This window comes from Mus caroli, chromosome 14 (genome assembly GCF_900094665.2).
Source record: "Mus caroli chromosome 14, CAROLI_EIJ_v1.1, whole genome shotgun sequence".
Taxonomy (NCBI): domain Eukaryota; kingdom Metazoa; phylum Chordata; class Mammalia; order Rodentia; family Muridae; genus Mus; species Mus caroli.
Genome location: NC_034583.1, coordinates 70,389,573 through 70,411,979, shown reverse-complemented (window position 1 = coordinate 70,411,979; position 22,407 = coordinate 70,389,573). Strand labels below are relative to the sequence as shown.

The 22,407-nt window shown below is 42.0% G+C and overlaps 2 protein-coding genes across 5 annotated transcripts in view; both read right to left on the bottom strand.

Moving 5' to 3' along the window:
* The window catches only part of Sugt1 (SGT1 homolog, MIS12 kinetochore complex assembly cochaperone), a 38,301-nt gene extending 23,772 nt beyond the window's left edge, over positions 1-14,529 (bottom strand). The window contains exons 1-7 of the mRNA XM_021181788.2: positions 14,329-14,529; positions 14,184-14,241; positions 8,609-8,699; positions 7,241-7,310; positions 6,589-6,659; positions 1,178-1,231; positions 634-650 (exon numbers count right to left, since the gene is read on the bottom strand). Coding sequence (XP_021037447.1) covers positions 634-650; positions 1,178-1,231; positions 6,589-6,659; positions 7,241-7,310; positions 8,609-8,699; positions 14,184-14,241; positions 14,329-14,366 — 399 coding nt within the window. The 5' untranslated portion in view covers positions 14,367-14,529. The remainder of the gene's footprint in view (positions 1-633; positions 651-1,177; positions 1,232-6,588; positions 6,660-7,240; positions 7,311-8,608; positions 8,700-14,183; positions 14,242-14,328) is intronic.
* A 4,600-nt stretch (positions 14,530-19,129) lies between these two features.
* Elf1 (E74 like ETS transcription factor 1) overlaps positions 19,130-22,407 on the bottom strand; it is a 98,062-nt gene continuing 94,784 nt past the window's right edge. For 2 of the 4 annotated variants that reach the window (XM_021181555.2, XM_021181554.2), the window contains exon 9: positions 19,146-21,463. In XM_021181555.2, the coding sequence (XP_021037214.1) occupies positions 20,878-21,463 (586 nt within the window). In that variant the 3' untranslated portion in view covers positions 19,146-20,877. Of the gene's footprint in view, positions 21,464-22,407 lie in introns of all 4 variants that reach the window. The other 2 variants (XM_021181556.2, XM_029469343.1) reach the window with 2 other exon arrangements.

Below are 22,407 nucleotides of genomic sequence, written 5' to 3'. Positions count from 1 at the left end.
CAGAGTGAGTTACAGAACAGCCAGGGCTACACAGAGAAATCCTGTCTCGAAAAATCAAAAAAAAAAAAAAAAAAAAAGAATGAACCAAATGGGGCTAGAGAGATGGCTCAGTGGTGAAATGCATTGGCTAGTCTTCTAGAAGTCTTGAGTTCAAATCTCAACAACCATGTGACGGCTCACAACCATCTTTAGTGGGGTCTGATCCCTCCTTCTGGTGTACAGGTGTACACACAGACCACAAAACTCATATACATAAATAAATCTTTTTTTTTTAAAAAAATGAACCAAACAGAAACATTTCCAATTTACTTTAAGCCTACTGTAAAAAAGCTCCACATGACGACAATTCTTTAACCTAATGGCTGTTGATACTGGTAAAGAAAAGACGGGAGATAACCGTCCTGATGACTCAAAAACCCAGGCAGCGTAGATTATATACTAAATTCACTAGGACAGTCCAGTGCTTCCCATGATTATAAACTTGTAGCTTTTATTTCAAAAAAATGAGTTATTTCAGATAACTAATATTTAAATAAAACTGTTTAATATTTGAGAGCTCATCCCAATTAAATATATATTTGATTAATTAAATTTAACATGACTAAACAAAGCGTGAGAGATGAGAGGACTTACCACTTCAGATTCTGATCCTGGAAAACAAAAAAGAAAGCATTTTCAGATACCAGTATGTTTATTGGTAAAGCCACATCAACCAAAAAGGTAATTTGTTATGTATTTCTAATGAAGCAAACTGTTTCCATCTTGCATCCAGAAGTTAATTTTTTGATTCCTTGGTTATCTTAACTCGTAATAACATAATATTACTGGCAAAGAGAAACCACCAAATCTTCCTTCTGGTGCAAGACTGAAAGCGAGGTCAGGAGGAAATAGTCCGCTACTGAAAGCGAGGTCAGGAGGAAATAGTCCGCTACTGAAAGCAAGGTCAGGAGGAAATAGTCCGCTACTGAAAGCGAGGTCAGGAGGAAATAGTCCACTACTGGGGCTGGGGTGCAGCTTAGTAGCAACCACCTGCCCTGCATGTACAGCCCTGCATGTGCAAGGTCATAGGTTTGATCCCCAGAACCAAGAAAGAAAGATTAAAGAAAAATATTTTAACCAAAAATCTTGAAATGTTGATTTTCAAACAGGACTGTGGAAGCCTACCTAACATACTTACCATTCTGAATCTCTTGGCATCTTTTAATCCAGATGTCAAAATTTGTATCTGTACCTAGAACAAAGAAAAACTTAGAATAAAATCCCTAATGTGTACAACACAGCATATTAATTCAACAAATAATACTGGCCAGCTACTATGCCCCAAGTAGTCCAGGCACTGGGAGCTGAGCAGTCAATAAAATAGATATTACCTGCACAAACACAGATTACAGCAACCATTCTGTTAATGCTCTAATGTAACCACAGACTTACCATTGACCTGCTCATCCTAGAAAACGATTACACCAGTTTTAACTACAGCCAACCTCCTTCCTTACATCTACCCTGATCGTAAAGAAACTCTCCCTCATATGGCAAATGCAGACTTGAAGCAGATTCCCAAATCAATTCTCATACCTTTATCTTGCTCTAACACAGCTACCAACTATCTACCATTTCCTGTGATTTTATCTGTCTCCATACTTTATACTTTGTGAACTGTCACATCTCTAAGCTATATGGTATCCAAGAAAATGAATATGCATGGTGAAGTGCATATTTATAGACAGCAAGTTGAATGAATCAACAAATTATTTACCTCTGAAGATTGAGAATATCTATATAGTTACTATGCCTAGAAAACGGTGTTAACTAATACGTAATCAAAAGTTTACTAAATAATCTGAAAATACAGCTTTTTAAGTTGCCTGATTTATAAAATTAATCATCAAAATGCTAGACATAGATGCACTGTTTCCTTCTGAGGAAATTACTGTATTAAATACCCTATGATTCCCCAAACCAACAAAAGACTCTTACCATACAAGAGGGAAGAACGAGCAAAGCAAAGAATACAGCATATGGAGTGCCTCACATAGCAGAATTAGAAAACAAGATGCTTTAAATTTGCAAAGAGCAAAAACTCTGACTTCTTAACGAACAGGGAAAGAATTCATGTGCCTAAATTTGTGGGTAAACAAATTTAAGCACTACTGTTGCCAGGAAATTTACCCTTACTAAGTCACTGCTTCTATTTGCATATTGGGGAGGTTTGAATATGCTTGGCCTAGGAAGTGGTACTTGGCCTAGGAGGTGTGGCCTTGTTGAAGAAAGTGTGTCACTGGGGGGTGGGTTTGATACCCTGCTCCTAGCCACATAAGAACCAGTCTTCTCCTGTTTGCCTTTGGAACAAGATGTAGAACTCTCAGCTCTGCCTGCACCATGCCTGCCCAGAAGCTGCAGTGCTCCCACCTTAGTGATAATGTACTAAACCTCTGAATGTATAACATAGCCCCACTTAAATGTTGTCCCTTATAAGAGGTGCCTTGGTCATGGTGTCTCTTTTATAGCAGTGGAAACCCCAAGACAAGAGTTGGCATCAGGGACTGGGGTATTGCTGTGCTAGGCCTGGCCATGCTTTGTTTGGAGAGATGTGGATTTGGGGTCTTGGGAAAGCAGTGGAATTCTTTAAGTGGGCCTAATGGGCTATCCTAGTGGGAATATGGAGGACAGTGCTGCTCAGGGTGACTTGGACTGTGCAGACCTGGCCCAAGAGGTTTCAGTTGAGAAGAATCTCAGGATGTGGCCTAGAGACCGTTTTTATGGCATTTTGGTGAAGAATGTGGCTGCTTTTTTTCCTTGTCTGAAAAATCTACCTGAGGCTATGGTAAAGAGACGTATATGACAAAGCCCAACATAGACTTGTTCTCTCTGATTTAGTCTGATCAACATTTTAATCAAGCATAGCAAGCTTTGAAAGGAAAAGTACAAAATGTATGGTTCAAAGAATAAAGGGGAACCGAGAAGTAGAATGGAGCTGAATCCTGTGTTCAAAGAGACAAACAGACAGAGTGGTGACCTCGGGACAAGATCCCACCCAGCAAAGCTTATTTTTCTGCGTTTGCTGATGATCAAGGAATAGTTATCTAGGCATTATTATCTGGTTACTGATTTCATTTGGACTTTGAATCTGGAATGAACTATAATCCAGAAATGGAGGGCACCGGGATTCTCCAGAGCTTGATGAACAGTGGCCATGAAAAGCTTAGCCCCAGGAATGGTGGCACATGGCTCTAATCCCAGGAGACAGAGACAAACATATCTCTGATTTCAAGGCCAGCCTGGGACCAAGCAAATTCCAGGTAAAGAAAAGCTTAAATGGTGGTACATGCCTTTACTCCCAGCATTCAGGAGGCAGAGCCATGCAGATCTCTGAGTTCAAGGTCAATCTACAGAGCAAGCTCCAGGATAGCCGAGCTTAGGCACTAAAGGAGATGGAAAGCAGAAAGCTGGTGATAATGTAATAGAACAAGGGGGCCATGCTCCAGCTCCAGCAAGCAGCAGAACTCTGCAGCATCAGCCATGTGGCTCTGGCTTTAGAGTCAAGAACAGAAGGGACTACTGGGACAATTGATGCTAGTTAACTGGAGCTAAGATATTAGAAGTGATTAAGAAGAGACCAGCATCACTGAGGTGAAATCTTCAAAAAGTGTTTCTTGAGAGTACAAAGAAGCTGTGATCCAGCTGCAGCTGGACTTGGTAATGTGTAAGAGTCACTCACTCAGGTGGTACTGCTTGTGAAGGAATGCAGGGATCATGGAGAGAAGCTGAGGCTTAGCACTGTGAGAGGCAAGGGAAGGCCACTGGTGAAGGTGTAGCCTCAGTTACAGTTGACGGCCCAAGCTTGAAGGGGTCACGCAAAGCAGTTGAGGCTTGGCACCATAAAGAGAGCCTATGAGAGGCTGGTGAAACCTAGCTGCAGGGGAAGACCCCCGTGTTTTGGAGAGCCAGTACCATGGATGATCACCAAGAACAGTAGCAGCAGTGGAGTGGAGTCAACCAGAGCCTAGAGTGCTAGCTACAGGGTGCAGAGCTGGAGATGTGACTCAAGCCCTTTTGAGAAGCCCAGAAGATAGTGTGTACATCCCAGACACTGGAACAAGAAACTGCAACGCTGTAGTTGCCTTGGGGACCCTAAGATGTTCAAGATGTCAGAGCCATGGGAAATCTGCTCACAGGGAGTGGAACCAGCCAAGGAGAAAGAAGTTGATTACAGTAAACAAAGATGAAGGGAGTTGGAGATCTGAAGAACGCTTTGCCATCAGACATGGAGATGCAGAGTTTAGAGTTTACCCAGATGGTTTTGGTGTTTCTTTGGTCCAGTATTTCCTCACTATGACATTTTCAAATGTAATACATATCCTGCATGAGGTTGGAGGTACGTGATCTGCTCTCTGATTTGGATTTTATAAGTTAAGTGTTTGGATGAATCTCAGAAGAGACTTTGAACTTTGGACTCTTAACATTGTTGAGACTGCTATAAACTATAAGAACTTTTGAAGTTGGACTAAATGTATTCTGCATTATGTATGTTTAGGTATGGCCCCTATAGACTCACATGTTTGAACACTGGCAAAAGCACACACCAGCCCCCACGAAGCAAAGCTGTTTCCAGTTAAGAATCACTGTTTTAAAGGCCTGTGGTAAGCTCCACAGAAGGAAAAAGACAAACTGATTCAATTAGGATTATGAAGTTTCCTATCATCTTCTACTTACATATAAAACCCACCTTGTAGTTCTCCAGCCCTCATCATCTCTCTATGCAACTAGATCCTGGCATCATGATAATGTTCACACACACTTCTCAAAACATGGACATTTGGAGAAAGCCTAACACTTTCAAAGGTATTTTTGCCTAAGAATCTAACTGGATATGTCTGCAGGAAGCCCTGGGTTTGTTACCCACTACCATACAAACTCAGTATACTGGTGTCTGCCAGTAACCTAGCACTACATGGGGTAATGGCAGGAAGGTCACAAAGTCAAGGCCACCCTCAGCTCCATAATGAGTTAAATATATGACTGTCTTAAAAAAAACAGAAAGTTCTCATTTTCTTCTATATCTCACAATGTTCTAAAAATTAATAATTTACTAGGGTAAAATCTCCTAGCAATCTGAATAACTTAAAATGAACAAACACTTAAATTTTTTTATTACTTTATGTGTACAGGTATGTATGTCTATACACCTTGTTTGCATTTGGTGCCCTCACAGACCAGGAGAGGTTGTGGGATCCCCTGGAATGGGGGCTACACTCAATTGTGAGCTACCATGTGAGTGCTAGGAATCAAATCTGGGACCTCTGGAAGAGCAACCTCTGAGCCATCTCTCTAGCCCCACTCACTTATTTTTGAACATGAAAGTGAATTAAAATGTCCCTTTTCCAGTAGAAGAAAACACAGCCACACTCTGAAGAGACAACTCAGTTGGTACAGTGTGTGCCCGACAAGCAGAAGGGCCTCCATGGGACCCACAGCACTCGTGTGAAAAGCCAGGTAGAGCAGTGTGAGCTGGAATCCTAGCACTGGGGAGGCAAAGATATGTAGATACCTGAAGCTTGCTGGCCAGGCAGCCTAGCCTAATAGAGCAAGCCAGGCTCCATCACAAAAACCAAAGACAGTTCCTAAGTAATGTCCCCTGAGGTTAACCTCTGGCTGCTGCACGAACTCAGCACTCAACAAGCAATCCTACACAAGAGCTCATGGGGTGGGGGGTATACATGGAGATGAATTCACTGGGTAAACACACTGAATGAATACATATAGTTTTTGGCTCTTTCTTTTCTCGTGTGTGTGTGTGTGTGTGTGTGTGTGTGTGTGTGTGTGTGTGTGTGATGCCAGAACATGAATGTGTATGTCTGCAGGTCTGAGTTGAAGTCAGCAATCTTTCTTGAATGGTCTTCCACCTGTTCTTTAAGGCAAGCATTCTCTCGCCCTCTCCCCCTCCCTTCCCCTTCTCCCTCCCCCTCAATCAAACACAGAGCTTGTTGATTTGGCTACTCTGGAAGCCAACTTGTGCCAGAAACCCTCTGCCCCAGCCACCGCAGGCTGGAATTGGAAGTAAGCTACCACGCTGACCTGGCACTCAAAAGTCCTGGGAATCAACACTCTTGCCCTCTCGCTTGACAATCAGTGCGCAAACGGCGAACACAGTCCCCAGACCCTAATTTTGGTTTCTTATGGGAAAGTTTATCTGTAATGTAAATGCTAAAGAAAGGTCAATTTAATCAAACCTTAAGTGAATTCAAATCGTAAACTCAAAATCACCACAAAATAATGTTAGAAGAAAGGGGGTATTGGGTTTCTGGGACAGAGAGATTTTAACAAAATCTAACTATGGTATTTAAGATCCAGAAGGAATAATCGTTATGAAAATGTAACTCTAGGGCTGGAGAGATGGCTCAGAGGTTAACAGCACTGACTATTCTTCCAGAGGTCCTGAGTTCAACTCCCAGCAACCACATGGTGGCTCACAACCATCTGTAATGGGATCCAATGCCCTCTTCTGGTGTGTCTGAAGACAACTACAGTGTACTCATATAAATGAAATAAAAATTTTAAAAAGAGAGAAAATGTAACTCTAATACTTACTATCTAATTTCTGTCCTTCTGCAAATGTTTCTAAGGCAGAAGCATAGTCTTTTTCATGGTATTCACATATCCTGTGTGAGAACATTACAAATTAATAGACACACATTAAATCATAGAAAACAGACTTCTTTCTAAATAAAATATTTGACTTTCATATGCTGAAAGAGAATTTATTTCAAGTCTATTCTAATAAACTAAGTTTTTTCAGATACGGAAACATTTAGTGTAAGGGTCATTAAAACTCAATTTTCATACTCATTTCAAAGGAATCTGAGTTTAACTGTGTAAATATATCTATATATCCATTTGTTCTAAGCCAAAATAATCATGCAAAAGCATTGGATTCTCAGTTAAAAAGCCATGCTTATCAGTTATAGTAAACAGTGCTTAACAACTCCACACAAAGTAGACGACTAAGTTTTTGCTTATTATTAAATGCAGCTAACCGGCTTTGCTGACAGAGAGCATCGTCGGTTCCGCCCATACTTTACAGATATTTTAATCATCACTGCTTTAAAAATCATACATCTGTTATCCCACACTTGAGTTAACATACTAACATAAGTTAGTATTGTTAAGATTACATCATGTATATATTTACTCAACAAATCAACACCTGATGGCTGTAGTCCAAACCCAACACATTACATACCCTTTCCTCAGAAGAGCAGTAGAATTATTTGGATTGAGTTCAAGAGACTTCTTTACATCGGCAATACCATCTACACAGAAAAAGGTCACAGTGTTTAGCCATTTATTTACAGATCCAACACATGCTACAAATGTGCTACAAAATGTGAATCAGGGGCAGAACAGAGGCTCAGGTGTCAAACTTGACAGCCTCAATTCAATGCCCAGTCTTGCCTGGCAGACTGCGAACGGACTCTGCCCTCCATAGATATATACTGTGGCACATACAAGCTGGCACACAAAGGCACACATAAAATAAATAATGTAAAACAAATGAATTAGTATTTTATTTTTAACGTTTTAAATTGGTGAAAGGTCAGATGGTTTTAAATTGGGGAAAACTAATCCAAGATAAAATTTAAGTATTACTTTCATATCTTTGATTCGATCTGGCTTCCTTCTTTTTAAAAATTGTATTTTTAAGATTGTGTGTCTGCCAGTCTATCCACAGAGTGCAGGTCCCAGAGAAGCCAGAAAAGGGTATCAGATCTATTGGAGCTAGAGTTACCAGCAGTCATGAGCAGCCTACCATGGGTGCTGAGAACAGAACTCAGGTCCTTTGTAAAGAGCAATGCCAACGCTTTTACCTACGGAGGCCTCTTTCCAACCTCCTTTAGTTCTTTTCTTAAAGTTCATCTGTCATCAGTAAATGAAGCTGTGTCCTACAGCTTATCTGTTCTTCTCATTAACAATATTTATGTAATTTAACTCAAAGGCACATTCTTGCCTACCCCATACTCAAGTTTTTAAAGTCACACAACTTAGAAATACATTCTTTTTTTTTAATTATTATTAAAATTTTCTAACAAAAGGACAATGGTAAATACAGCCACTATGAATGCCATCTCTATAAATGCTCTGCCCACGGGAGAAAAGGGAACTGTTATGTCAATGTTACTCAGAATGTTTCTCTCGTGAAAAACCATGTTAAAGGTTTTCAAAGATGGTGATGGAGATGACTCAGTCATGGAAGAAGGCCTTCATTTGCAAACACAAAGACCTAAATACGGTCCCTAGCACCCATATAAGAACCTCAGGTGTGGTGACTTATAATCCCCTGGGTTCACTGGTCAGCAGTCTAGCATAACTGGTGAGCTCTGGGCCAATGCGCCATCCTGTCTTTCAAAGAGGTGGACAGCACTCCTGAGTGCACCTGGGCTTGTCCTCTGGCTTGTGCTCTCTCTCTCTCTCTCTCTCTCTCTCTCTCTCTCTCNCNCNCACACACACACACACACACACACACACACACAGACTCCATTTGGATATTCTGACTTGGGAAAATTTCATAAGTAAACTACAAAATGACAAAACAGCTTGTAAGAAACATTACCACGGTATTTCCCAAGAAGAATGTGACAATAAGCTCTTTGACAGTAATACTGTGCGTCATCGGGATTCTGTTCCAAAGCCTTAGTCAGCTCCTACAAACACAAACGTGGAACATCAGTAAATCAGGTTTAAAGCCATCAAATTCTAATCAAAAATTTAACTTAAAATCAAATAACCAATTAGAGAGAAAAAAAAAGGAAACAAGCATGGGGCTTGTCATTGTAAGAGAATCCTAGTTCCTCCTCCCTGAACCCATAGCACACTCAAAATGTAAAACTTAAAAGCACTTAGCCATCCTTGGTCTGTTGTAAGCGCTCAATAGATAGTAACCATTATCATCTCATCTATTACCCAAAGCTAAGCTGAGATACACAGACCAGCTCAGAATTCCTCCTCATTTGGAGAAGGCAGCAATACCATGTAGATTTTGAGGTACCTAGAAAATATAAAGCTAGCTGATGGTGGTACGTGCCTTTAATGCCAGCACGCAGGAGGCAGAGGCAGGCGAACCTTGAGTTAGAGGCCAAACTGGTCTATAAAATGAATTCCAGGACACCAGGGCTGTGATACAGAGAGACCCAACCAAACCAACCAGACAGACAGACAGACAAACTATAAATCTATCTAACTTCTACAGTTCACGGAGGTCAACAGAATGAGTGGATGCATGGCCCCCAGCCTTCCCTATAGATTCCAGAAAACTGAAACAGATTACAGCCTTCTGCTCAAAGCCCAGGTAAGATCTAACAGACAACCAATTAAGAGTTAGCATTGGAGAGATAAAAACATTCACTGCCCTGGGTAGTCACAGTATTAACACAGGAGCTGGACCATTAACAACACACACACACATCACATGTTAATAAGACCAATGCCAAGTGCAGACAAAAAAGCCGAGTCTCCTTTCAGTGAACCCATGCATGAGTATTTATAGAAGATGTATTTAAATAACCACTTGCCACTTGACTTTAATTCTAATGATTCCCAAGCCAATGTATACCAGAAAATCAAAACTGAACTAAACCCAGGATAGGAGATAGCTTAATATGCAGAGTGCTTGCTTAGCAGGCACAAAGCTTCACCCTTGCCACCTACAAATTTGGATGTGGTGGCACAGGCCTGTAATCCCAGCACGGAGGGTTCAAGGGCATCCTCTGCTATGCAGCAAGTTCCAGACCAGCCTGGGTTACAAGAGACCCTTGTCTGTAAACAGATTAAACAAAGAACGCCACCAAATACACCTATAAGCCACCACTTCAAAGGCACTAAATGTATCTAGTCCGACCAGTAACATCAAAGCCCTTTACTGTGTCTCTACACAAAGCTCTCCAGCTGATGCCAAGCAAAACTCTAGGTCCTTGCAAAGGCTCTTGGCAGGACTCCCTAACATCTCTATCCAGCACTGTGTTGCCCGTCATCCAGCTCACATCTAACCACAATAATCACCGAATAGTCCCTCAAAATATATTGCATCATCTGGCTAGAACAGTGATTCTCAACCTGTGGGTTGTGACCCCTTTGGGGGGGGTCAAACAACCCTTTTACAGGGGTCAGTCACCTAAGACCCTCTGAAAACATATTTTTACATTATGATTCATAACAGTTACAAAATTACTACAGTTATAAAGTAGTAACAAAAATAATTTCATGGTTGGGGGGCAGGGGGTAAGTCACCACAACATGTGGAAGGTTGAGTGGACCAGAACGAGGGCACAGTAAATTCATTCTCTTACTTCCTTAGGGACAAAACCGTAGAGGACTAGATTCAAATCCAGGTCTGTAAAAGCCCCAGAGTAGAACTTACACGAACGAAACAGTAGCAACCCCCAACTCATGTCACTAAGTGTCTCTCCTCCACCTGCACTCATGCTTTCTAGTAATTTTGAAATCTCTAGGTTGAGTAAATCTTCTAATTTAATTTATAAAACAATTTTGAAAATAGCAAATAAGCTGAGAAAAATGACAAACACCTTTAATCCCAGTTTTAAGGGCAAGGCAGGGGATCTCTGAGCTTGAGACCAGCCTGGTCTATATAGAGAATTCCAAGCCAGGGCTACATAGAGAGATCTTAGAAAGAAAGAAAAGAAAGAAAAGGAAAGGAAAAGAAAAGAAGGAAGAAAGAGAGAAAGAGAGAAAAAGAGAAAGGAAGGAAGGAAGGAAAAGAAAAGAAAAGAAAAGAAAAGAAAAGAAAAGAAAAGGAAAGAAAAGGAAAAGAAGAGAAGAGAAGAGAAAAGAAGGAAGAAAGAGAGAAAGAGAGAAAGGAAGGAAGGAAGAAAGAAAGGGAAGGAAGGAAGGAAGGAAGAAAGAAAGAAAGAAAGGAAGGAAGGAGGAAAGAGAGAGAATTATGACTAAAAAGTTATTACAGATTATACTGATGTCAAGATCATCAAAATCAAAAAAGTATTTTAGAAACATTATATAACATATAAACCAGGTTGAGGGAAAAATGTTTTTAATATAGACTTTTTTTTTTTTTTTGCTATGAATGTGGCTCAGTAGACAGAGTACTTACATAATGGAAACAAAACTCCTTCTCTCTCTCTCTTTTTTTTTCCTCTTAAGAATTTTTTCATGTACTTGGATATTTTTAACCTTCCCACGACTCCTCCCAGACCCTTCCACCTCCCTATCCATCTAACTTTATGGTCTCTAAACAAACAAAACCATGGAGTTCCCTTTGTGTTAGCTGACTGATGACTCCTGGGCTTGCCCTGGAGTGTAGTCAATATACACAGTGGCTCCATTGGAGAAAACGGATTTTCCCTTTGTCAGCAGATATAAATTACAAGTAGTTTCTTGCTTAGGAGTGGGATCTCCCCTCCGTTTCCTCTTCTCCGTGCTAAGAGCCCATCTGACTTGAACCTGTATTCTTGAACGTGCTGCTACAATGTGAGTTGTGGTGGGATTTGTCCTGTTGTGTTTGGAAGGCACTACCACCCTGGAGCCATCCGTCACCTCTGGCCGACCTTGCAGCCTCCTTTTCCCCCTTGGTCCCCATCCTGAGCCTTCCAGAAAGGGGTTGGATGAAGGCACCCCACAGAGGACCTCGTGCTCCAGTGGCTCTCCCTCTCTGCACATTGTCCAGTTGTGCTCTCTGACAAACTCCTTTTTTCAATCCCCAACACCACATAAAAACAGGCATGGTGCTACATGACTGTTTATAAGATTATAATCCCGCTGGGTGTGGTGGCGCACGCCTTTAATCCCAGCACTCCACTCAGGAGGCAGAGGCAGGCAGATCTCTGAGTTCCAGGACAGCCAGGGCTACACAGAGAAATCCTGTCTTGAAAAATCAAAAAACAAAAAACAAAAAAAAAAGATTATAATCCCAGCACTAGAAAAGGAGAGGCAGGAGGATCTTTAGTTCAAAATCATCCTTGCCTACATAAGGAGTTCAGGGTCAACCTGGGTTTCTGTGTCTTAAACTTAAAATTAAAAGAGGTTGAAAAAAACTTAAAAAAAAAAAAAAAAAAGAAAGAAATTTCTATGTCTGTAGTATGTAGTCTGTAGGCTGTACTATACAGCCTGGGCTGACCTCAAACTTGCAGTCTCTTCCTTCAGCCCCGAGAGCTGAGATAACAGGATGAGCAACAGTCAGCTCATATATATATACACACACATATACACACACACATATATATATATACATATATTCCTCTGCTTACAAAGTCAAGTCCGAGCTTCAGTAGTTCAAGCCACTTGTAAATGCTCTTTAGAACCACTAGTCAGTTGTTAGTTAAGAACAGTTCAGTCTCCTAAAACATGCAGACTTGGTAAGGATGTAACAAAAGAGAGGTTTCCAAAGCAATCACACAAACAATCAAAAAACAATGAGAGTCAAACTTAAAGGAACTTACAAATGGATTTATGAATAAATGAGTTCTAATAAAGCCCCAAACCAATCATTAAGATAATGATTCATAATTTTAACTGACATGCTTTCAGTGCAACACTGTTTGTTTGTGAAAAGTTGCTGCCTGCAGAGAAGCCTGGCTGTCAGTGGAAATAGCTCAAGAGGCAGCAACACCCTTGGTGCCAACACCTGAATCACAGCAGCAAAAGGCTCGGAATCAGGGCAGACCTAAGCCAAACATATTGTAAACAAGGCCAAAAGGACACATGCAGAAAATGAGTGCTGTGGCTTCCGTGGCAGAGCACTTGAACAGCATCGATTCCACCGCCACAAAGAAAAAGAAACAGGCGAGCAAAACCCACAGCGAGAAGCACGACACTAACCAGAACAATATGAGGGGGAAATGTAAGACATGGAAATTAAGACCTTTAGATGGGTTGGGGCTGTAGCTCACTTGGTAGAATGTTTGCCTGGCACACAGGAAGCCCTGGGTTCGATCCCTGACACAGGCCTGGCATCCCAGAATGCATGGAGGTCAGAAGTTCAAAGTCATCCTCAGTTACACATGGGTCGAAGGTAGCTTGGGATGCGTGAAACCCTGCCTTGATAAACAAATACGACTTTGAAGCTCAACCTGGAGGAGGAGGCTTTTGAGACAGGGTTTCTCTGTGTAATTCTGGCCATACTGGAACTCTCATGGTAGACCAGGTGGGCCTCAAACTCAAGAGATCCACCTGCTTCTGCGGCCCAAGCACTGGGATTAAAGGTGTGCGCCAACACCAGCAGGCTCTCTAATACGGTGCTGTCAAACCTGATGATCACTCTGTGGACCTAAGAATACAAAGCCAAGCTTGTAACATTAAAACAACAATGTAGCTATACTAGTCTGCTAGTCTCTACAAAAGTGATTTCTCTAGGGCTCAGAACATAAAAATGTTTCCTTTTTTCCAGCGGGGGAGCTCTGAAGTGTAGGGAAGAATTTCACACACCCGAGGCTAGCCTCAACTCACTAAATTGCTGAGGATGACCTTGAATTTCTGACCCTAGAGCATTCACCACCTGAGTACCAGGATTACAGGCCTGTACCACCATACTTGACATGTGCCGATAACTCTCTGGAGTCCAGCCAGCGCTCCTAAGAAACATCCATACAAAGCTAGTTTGTTCTAGACTTCACCTGAAATGGCCCAAAAGCAAATCATATAATATTAAAATGTAGGCAGGGTTTATTTACTGATACATCCCAAGAACTCGCAGGATCCAAAGTTTAAGGCCAGCCTAGATAAAAAGCGCGTTTTTATAAACAACTGTATAAAGAACAATCACAGTCATCTGTAAAGTGGAAGGCACAGAGGGAAAATGTTCTTCCGTAAATTTAACTAAGGACACTTAACAGTACCTGACATATAAGGGCAAACATAACTGTTAAAGTAAAAAAATGATACATCAAGCCCTATTTTCGCCTTTTCCTTGTTCATAAATGCCATTATAAGAGCAACCACAGACAGTAACTATGTGTCCAAGAAATAAATGGGAGGGAGGTACCCTCATCCGGAGCTTGTGGAGAGGAAGGGCAAGATCTATGGCAAAGGGATTAAGGGGACAAAGAGATTAAGTATCTTAATTTTGGGACTTAGATACATTGTAGCTTTGCTCCCAAGAAGGTAAAGCCGGGAAGAGGAGGGGTCTGTAGGGACCCAACAGTCCCAGTGAGCTCACTCACCTCTAACGCTGCCTGGGGATCCCCGTCGATCAGAGCATCTGAGAAGCTCTGGAAAAGCCTGCCAAGAAAACAACGACTTCAGCAGGTCTCTCTAATCAAGGAAAGAATAGAAAGACAAACAGCAAAGGTGAAGAAAATCACGCACCGCTGGGACGATGCAGGTCCTGCTGCAGCTGCCGCCATCCCTAGGAGTCACGAAAGCTTCTGCCTGAGCGTTTCTACCTTGGTTACCAGCTCCGCCGCCGCCCAGGAGGGGAAAACTTCTAAAGAAACCCCAACTGAGCTTCCGTCCTCCGTAGCCAATCAGCGGTCGCGCAGCATGCAGCCGCGGAAAAGGAGGCGAAGGGTGGGCAGGTAGGCGCGGGGCCGGCTGGGAAAGAGGAGGAAACGCTCTCCGGCCCCGCCCCTACCCGTGACGCGATCGAGGCCCCGCCCCGAGGGCGTGGCCATGAGTCCCGCGCCCCGCCGTGCGCCCGTCGGGGATCCGGCATGGCTTGTAAGCTTTGAAATATTGTCTCGGAGCCCACTGTAAGGTACTGGGGATCCGTGGGGAGGTGGTTCTGGCATCGCTAAGGCGTGTCACGTTAAGCTCCGTTTACTCCGGTTTTCATCATGGCTACCGCCGGCGGCCAAACTGTGCGTGACGTCACTCGTGGCAGCCCAGGTCTTTTCCGGCAGCAGAGCCCTGGATGGCGCATCAGTTCGCATGACTCTCTCCGTGGAGAACCCGGACGGCCTGGCTCGCCGGAAGTCACGTTACCGCCATGGAGGACGGAGTTTTCCGGAGGGCCTGCCAGATGCCAGAGCTCCACACCCCAAGCTTCCTTCCTACGTCGGCTTTCCAAACCTAGAAAAGCCTGTTTCACAGGCACCGCGTGGATGAAAGTGACCTATAACTAATGGTCTTAGCTTTGTGTTCTAAGTAACCAGTAAGTCCCCAGTCCCCCGCCGTCCTTAGAGCCAAACATCACACTGGGAAGTTTCCTGCGAATTCTTTGAAACTGAGTGGTAAGGGGCAACAGGAGGGAGTGGCAGTTATAGGTTCACCGGAGCAAGTAACAGAAATTTTATTTTATTTATTTNTTTNTTTTTTTTTTTTTTTTGGTTTTTCGAGACAGGGTTTCTCTGTATAGCCCTGGCTGTCCTGGAACTCAGAAATCCGCCTGCCTCTGCCTCCCGAGTGCTGGGACTAAAGGCGTGCGCCACCACGCCCGGCACAGAATTTTAAAATCTGCTGCATTAAGACCGCACACCAAACTTGATTTAAAAGCTCTTGATAACGCTCAGAAAGTCGTTTTACCAAGTCTGTTTTAGTAGGTGAAATGAAGTGGTCAATGGCTTCCTCAAACAAGATATATATAAGACCTCAGTCCGGAAACATGACAGTCCACGAAGAAAAAGAAATTACAGTTCAGGCATTTGTGTACATATCCCCACTGTTAAACTCGCCCACTTTTCTGAGTTTTAACTTTAAAAGACCTAAGTTTTGTCTTCCCCACTTTTCTAGCACGTTTTCCATACTGGCCAAACACCTAATTGTGCTTGCTAGCTATCATGGGTATTATAATTTTTTGTTAAAACCTCAACCTACCAATCAATCACCCCTTGCAGATGCAAAAAAAAATAACGGTGGGAGGACGTTTGAAAATACAGAGAAACTTGAGCCCATATTCAAGATGGAGAAACGGAAGTTACAAAGATTTAAGTATGTATGGGGTCATCAAGAGATGGAAGTGTGGAATACTACAAAGTTTAAAGTCTAACACATTTGCTACCTGCAGGTATATCCCATCTGTATTGTAAATGGGTGGTTTGAAGGGGGGGGGGGGCAGGAAAGAAGGGCTGATAGAAGATAACAGGTCACAGAAAGGAATCTGAATCCACTTGTGGGAAAGGAGAAGTAGGTGGGAGAGACACTTGAGGCAGATCAGGGCCAGCTGGCCACTAAACTCAAAGAGGTGCAGGTTTCTGGTTTTAGTAAGTACTGAGAAGATCAAATTAGCTCAACTAAACTGAAGCTAAGCAGATTTGTAAGGGAAGGTAGAGAGGATCGGTTTGGATCTTTCCATTTAAGGTTGTTTTACGTTTCTGTGAACCCTGCAGAAAGGAGACTGTAAAAGGCCAGATGCAGAACGATGAGGATTGTCTTCTGCATAATGTCTTTAAAGGAAACGTTAGGTTTGTTCCGTTTGCAGTTCTTTGCATGGCTGGGTGTGAATTTCTTCTTGGATGCATTTATTGCAGACACCTTGTGCCAGTTGGCATCTCTTAATATCGTCTGAAACAAGTTTTCAGGCAGATCAATTTATAATCACTTCTTTTGTGCCATGTGTAAGACTGCCTACTCAAAGGCTCTTGAAACGTTTCTTTTAGATCGCTAACTTTCCACATTTAAGTCTACTGTTTACTCTGACAACTTTTTTGAAAGTATGACAAGGAATAAAAGTTCATTATTTTATTCTCCATACAGATACCAACTAACCCAACCCCACTTACTGAAAAAAAATTATTTCCCCTTAAACTTGATGGCATCTTCATTGCTCTATTCAAAATTCAAGGCATCTTCTTGGAAATGGAATTCCAGGCTTACCGGCACATTCATTTTGAGTTTTCTAGAGTCTAAAACTAGTTTCTGTGCCTAATAAATGACCCAGTCTTAAGTAGTTTTATTATAGTGGCACAAATGAATTGCTATCTTCCTGTTCAGTGAAAAGTTCCACTGACTCAAGTTAAAAGATTTGGTTTCGGGTCTGGTGAGGTGGCTCAGCAGATAACTGTGTTTGTTACACAAGCCTAGAGAACTGAGTTTGCTCCCCGGTACTTAGGTAAAGTGAAGGAGAGAACCAACTCCACAAAGATGCTCTCTGACCCCCTCTCCCTCTCCCTCTCCCTCTCCTCTCACACACTAACACAATTTAGTTTAGCTGAGCTTGGTGACATATACTTTTAATCTCTAGTTGTGAGTCTGAGACAGGGATTGCCAAGAGTGCAAGGTCAGCTTGGTCTGTTAGATAATGATTCAAGGTCAGACAGAGCTATACATTGAGAGCCCCCCTTGGGGGGAGAAAACTTTTCTGCAAGCTATTTATAGTATTCTAATATTATATGCCTACAAAATTTCATTAGTAGGCTGGAGAGATGGCTCAAAGGTTAAGAGCACTGGCTGTTCTTCCAGGGAATCAGAGGTTGGATCCCCCCACCCACCCACCCACCCATATGGCAGCTCATACACATCCATTAGTCTTAGGGTATCCAACACCTCCAGGCTTCAATATGCACTTCACAAATGTGGCTCAGGGTTTCTGCTGCTGTGACAAAACGCCATGGCCAGAAAGCAAGTTAAGGAGGAAAGGGTTTCTTTTACTTCCACCGTGCTGTTTCTCATGACGGTGAAGTCAGGCCAGGAACTCAAACAGGGCAGGAACCTGGAGGCAGGAGCTGATGCAGAGGCCACAGATAGATGCTGCTTACTAGCTTGCTCCCATGGCTTGTTCATCCTACCTTCTTATAGAACCCAGGACGACCTGCCCAGGAATAGTACCACCCACGTTAGGCTGGGGTCTCTCCCATTGATCACGATTCGAGAAAATGCCCTACCGCTGGATCTCATGAAGGCATTTCCTCAACTGAGGCTCCCTTCTCTGATGACTCTAGCTTGTGTCAAGTTGACACAAAACCAGCCAGTACATACATACATACTTAAACACACACACACACATACATGGAGACAAACAGGTGGTTTGAATGAGAATGGCCCCATAGTCTCATAGATTTGAATGCTTGGTCACTAGGGAGTGGCACTGTTTGGAAAACAAAACAAAAAGATTAGGATTGGGAGGTGAGGCCTTGTTGGAGGAAGTGTGTCTGTGGGGATGGGTTTTGAGATTTTTAAGGGCCGAAGCCAGAGCCAGTGTCCCTTCCTGCTGCCTTCCAATCTGGATGTAGAACTCTCAGCTACCATGTCTGCTTGTATGTTGCCATGAGGATAATAGACTAATCCTCTGACAGTGTAAGCAACACCCAAATAAATTTTTCTTTTTTAAAAGTTACCATGATCATGCTGTCTCTTCACAGCAATAGAAACCCAATACACACATACACATTCAATAATGCTTAAAGGTTATGTATCAGTCCTGACACATGTCTTAAATCTCAACACTTGGGAGGCAAAAGCAAGTGGATCCTCTGAATTCAACGCCTTCCAGAGGTGCACAGTGAGTGAGACTTTGTCTCAACACAAATGCACATGCACACATACACAATGGGTACAAATATGTGAAAAATGACTAAATTTACCAATAAGAGAGTAGGGGCATGCCATGGTCCTGAGATTTTTGTTTTCTTGAATTTTTCTTTTTCCAAGTTTAGCAATTAGTAAGAAAGCCTGTTTTGGGGCTGGGGAGATGGCTCAGTGAGAATAACCACTTACTATGTAAGCCACACGGCCTGAATCCGTATCCGTAGGACCCAGGAAGTGCTGGAAGCAGCAGCCCAGGGCCTAGAGGACCCACAGCCAGTGCTGTGCTCTCCTCTCTACTGGGTTCCTGCATGTGTATTCAGACATTTAAAAGCTGACTTAGAGCCACAGCTACTACACCACAAGTTTATTTTCTCTTTGGCTTTCTAAGAGTCTCATTTACACAGAAACTCATTTCAGAGTGCGTGTGTTCTTGGAGCAGTATTTACCAGAGAGTAACAAGGCTATGCAAGCCTGAAAGTCTGAAGTTGACCCTCGAAACCAATGGTGGAAGAAAAGAGCCAACTCCCGAATGTTGTGTGTCCCCTTAGGCATGCGCATGCATGTGCACACAGTATAAGAACCTTGCCAGGTATGGCTGTTGCATGTGCCTTTTACTCAAGAGTCTGAGGCAGGATAATCACTAGTTCTAGGACAGCACAGTGTGTCTTGTGTCAAAAAGCAAAAGAATTACAAACAAGAAACATTTGCTTGAAAACAGAAACATTGAGAACTTTTACATGATTTAATAATAACAATTAAAGATACAAAAGTGTTTAGAGGATTCCAAAATTCAAATTTTTGTTTAAATACAAATTCATTTTATAATATGAAAACATATAATATTATACCCCTAAACACAATAATTTTTCTTCTACAAAACTTTCTATACTAGAGAATTTGCAGAAAACAATTTCTTATGACATTAAATATACATTATTTACATTGAAAAAGTAATCTAAAAACTCTACTTCAGAAACTTGGATATATATCTTTGTATGCAACTTCCCTTCCCCTTTACCCACAGTAAAAAATGATCCAAATAAAAAACAGTTATGCTTTTATAATAAGTGACACAGCTATACTAGCTCAGGACTCCCATCGCTTCTTTGGCCCTCAGAGCCCTGACGCTCTTAGAATAGCAGTCTGTCATTTAGCCCTCAGCTTACTACTAAGCCACAGTTTTAGTAACTGGTCTGAGGATTAATGAGCAGAGAACTTAGGAAGAATTTATGGCAGACCTGATAGTAATTTTGTGAGGAAAATATTTTTAAGCAGTATTTTACCTATATTTACATAAGGAAATAATCTGGTCATATCTGAAATAATTTTAAAGTACAGATAATAAAATCATAAAATTTATAATAAGGAAACTTATAGATCATTTTGTCTAGTCCAATGCATCCCTTCATTTTACCAAAATAGTACAGACTAGCAGGTGAAATGGCCTGCCCACGGTTATACACCTAGGAGGTGGAGTGGCCTGCCCAGGGTTACACACCTAGCTAGTGGAAGTGTCACAAGTGTTGCCTTTATAATATCACATTTCTTTTTTTGTTTGTTTGTTTGAGGTTTTTTTTGTTTTTTTCGAGACAGGGTTTCTGTATAGCCCTGGCTGTCCTGGAACTCATTCTGTAAACCATGCTGGCCTCAAACTCAGAAATTCGCCTGCCTCTGCCTCCCAAGTGCTGGGATTAAAGGCGTGCGCCACCACACCCAGCTATATCACATTTCTTAAACTCAGGTTCAGACATTATCATAGGCACACTTAAATATTTTTGTTGTTGTTTTGGGTTTTTTTGGGAAGATTACATGTAGCCCAGGCTGGCTTCAAACTCACTATATAACTAAGGCTGGCCTTGAACTCCCGATTGCCCTTTGTCCTCCTCCCAGTGCTGGAATTACACATATATGCCAATATACTGAGCATATACATTTCAATTTATAATGATAGTTTACAAATTCGTAGTATATTCGTAGTATAACAGTCCAGCCAACTTTAAAGTTAAGCTAAGAGACATCGCAACAATTTTAATAGTATAAGTTTCTTGCACCTGAAAGAGCTAAGACTTAAATTATACAAGTGGAATGAAAATGTTTCCTATATCAATTTCCTGTTGTCTTATATTTAAGTAGTATTTTCAAACAATTCAGGAAGCTAGTACAGTGTCAAGCTAGAAAAGAAACTTTAAAAATATGATACAGCAACTGAAAAACAAATGTCAAGAATTTCTTCATCGTCCAGACCTCCTGCTCCTTCACAACCGAGCTCTGAGACATCCAGAGGAGACACACTTGGGCTCTCCTCCTTATCTAGCAAAGTCAAAAGTAACTTTTTAACAGTTATAAAATTAAGAACTTCTGTGAATTTCATCTTAGAAAAAAATCATGTTATGGTCAGACAACCGAAAAATGAGTTCAATTAAAAAAATACCCACCCATAATTCCTTTGGTGTATTAAAAAGAGTTGGGTTCTAGCAGTTCATTCTGTTTGACGGCTACCTGAGAGGAAAACCCGTTTGAACTGGATACCACCATCACATAAGGCTGGGGCTGCTGGGCACTTTTCTCAGCATCTTCATTCAAATCATCTTCAGCCTTTTTCTCCACCTCTTGCTTAAGAGTTTTTGTTTCCTGAGCTTTGATAACAGAAGTGATCACAGTGCCCGGTGGGTGTGCAACCAGCTGTGAACTCCGAGAGAAAGTCACCACAGGTGTCGTAGCACTGAACGATGGTGTGGATGCCACACTGCCCGCTCCATTGCAAATGGACTGAACATTGCTTGTGAGGACCTGCTGTACTTGGGTGGGGCTGAGGACAATTGAAGGAGAGCCTGGCTTCTGTGACTGTAGCATGACGTTTTCTTTCAGTACTGTCATGGGCTGTGATGATGGAATGGTTTGTAAAATAAATTTCTGAGACCCTGCACCTGATGATGGGTCTATGCTGGCTATAACCGTTGTGAGTGGCACTGTTACTGTATGTAACTGTTGGTTGCCAGGGGACACCACTACTGGAACCTGGGTTGAAGCCTGTATCGTCCTATGAGATCAACAAACAGAAGTGAGACAGTTAGCAAATGGAACATCCTTTAAAGCTTTAATACTGTAAAACAAGTTACTCTTAAAAGTGCATTCCGTTGCTACTTCTCTTATTTTTATCACAGCATAATTAACATCATGCCAAACAGCGTTCTAAACATTATACAGGCTTGGTGTGGTACCAGCACACACCTGTAATGGACATATTCAGGAGGCAGAGGCAGTTCGGGGCCAGCCAAAGCTACATAGAAAGCTCATGTTTCAGATGGACGATGTGTACACACCACCACATGACTCCAGGAGAGGAAGGGACCAATGCCCTAAGCAAGGCATGTACGGATGGGCCACCTGAAGCACAATGTGGACTGAAAAGCAGATTTGTTGACTCACAGTGCTCCCTCCCAGTAAATAGCCAGCGCCACAAAATTGTTTTCAACTTTTATAACATAAGAGAAAAAATGCTTGATTAACTTAAAAAAATCCTATCTTAAGAGGATTATCTATTTTTTAAAGCAGTTACTAGGATTTCAGTATCTCATAATTGGTGTCAGATCGACATCAAAGAAGTCATGAGTATAACTTCTACAAGTTCTAAGCCAACAGAGAACAAAATTAAGGCCACACTTTGGCAAAATAAAATACATATATTTTCAGCAATTTTAAATGCCAAAGCAATTTTCACAGTAATTTTTCCAATACAGGTTCTTTCTGTGTTGCCCAGACTAGCACTGACCCCATCCACCAGCAGATAGAATTATAGCCATGCACCACCCCACCCACCATAAAACTATAATCTAACATAAAATTAATGTAAAATCCAGTTTATGGAACTGTACTGGCTGGTTTTGGGTGTCAACTTGACACAGGCTGGAGTTATCACAGAGAAATGAGCTTCAGTTGGGGAGATGCCTCCACGAGATCCAGCTGTAAGACATTTTCTCAATT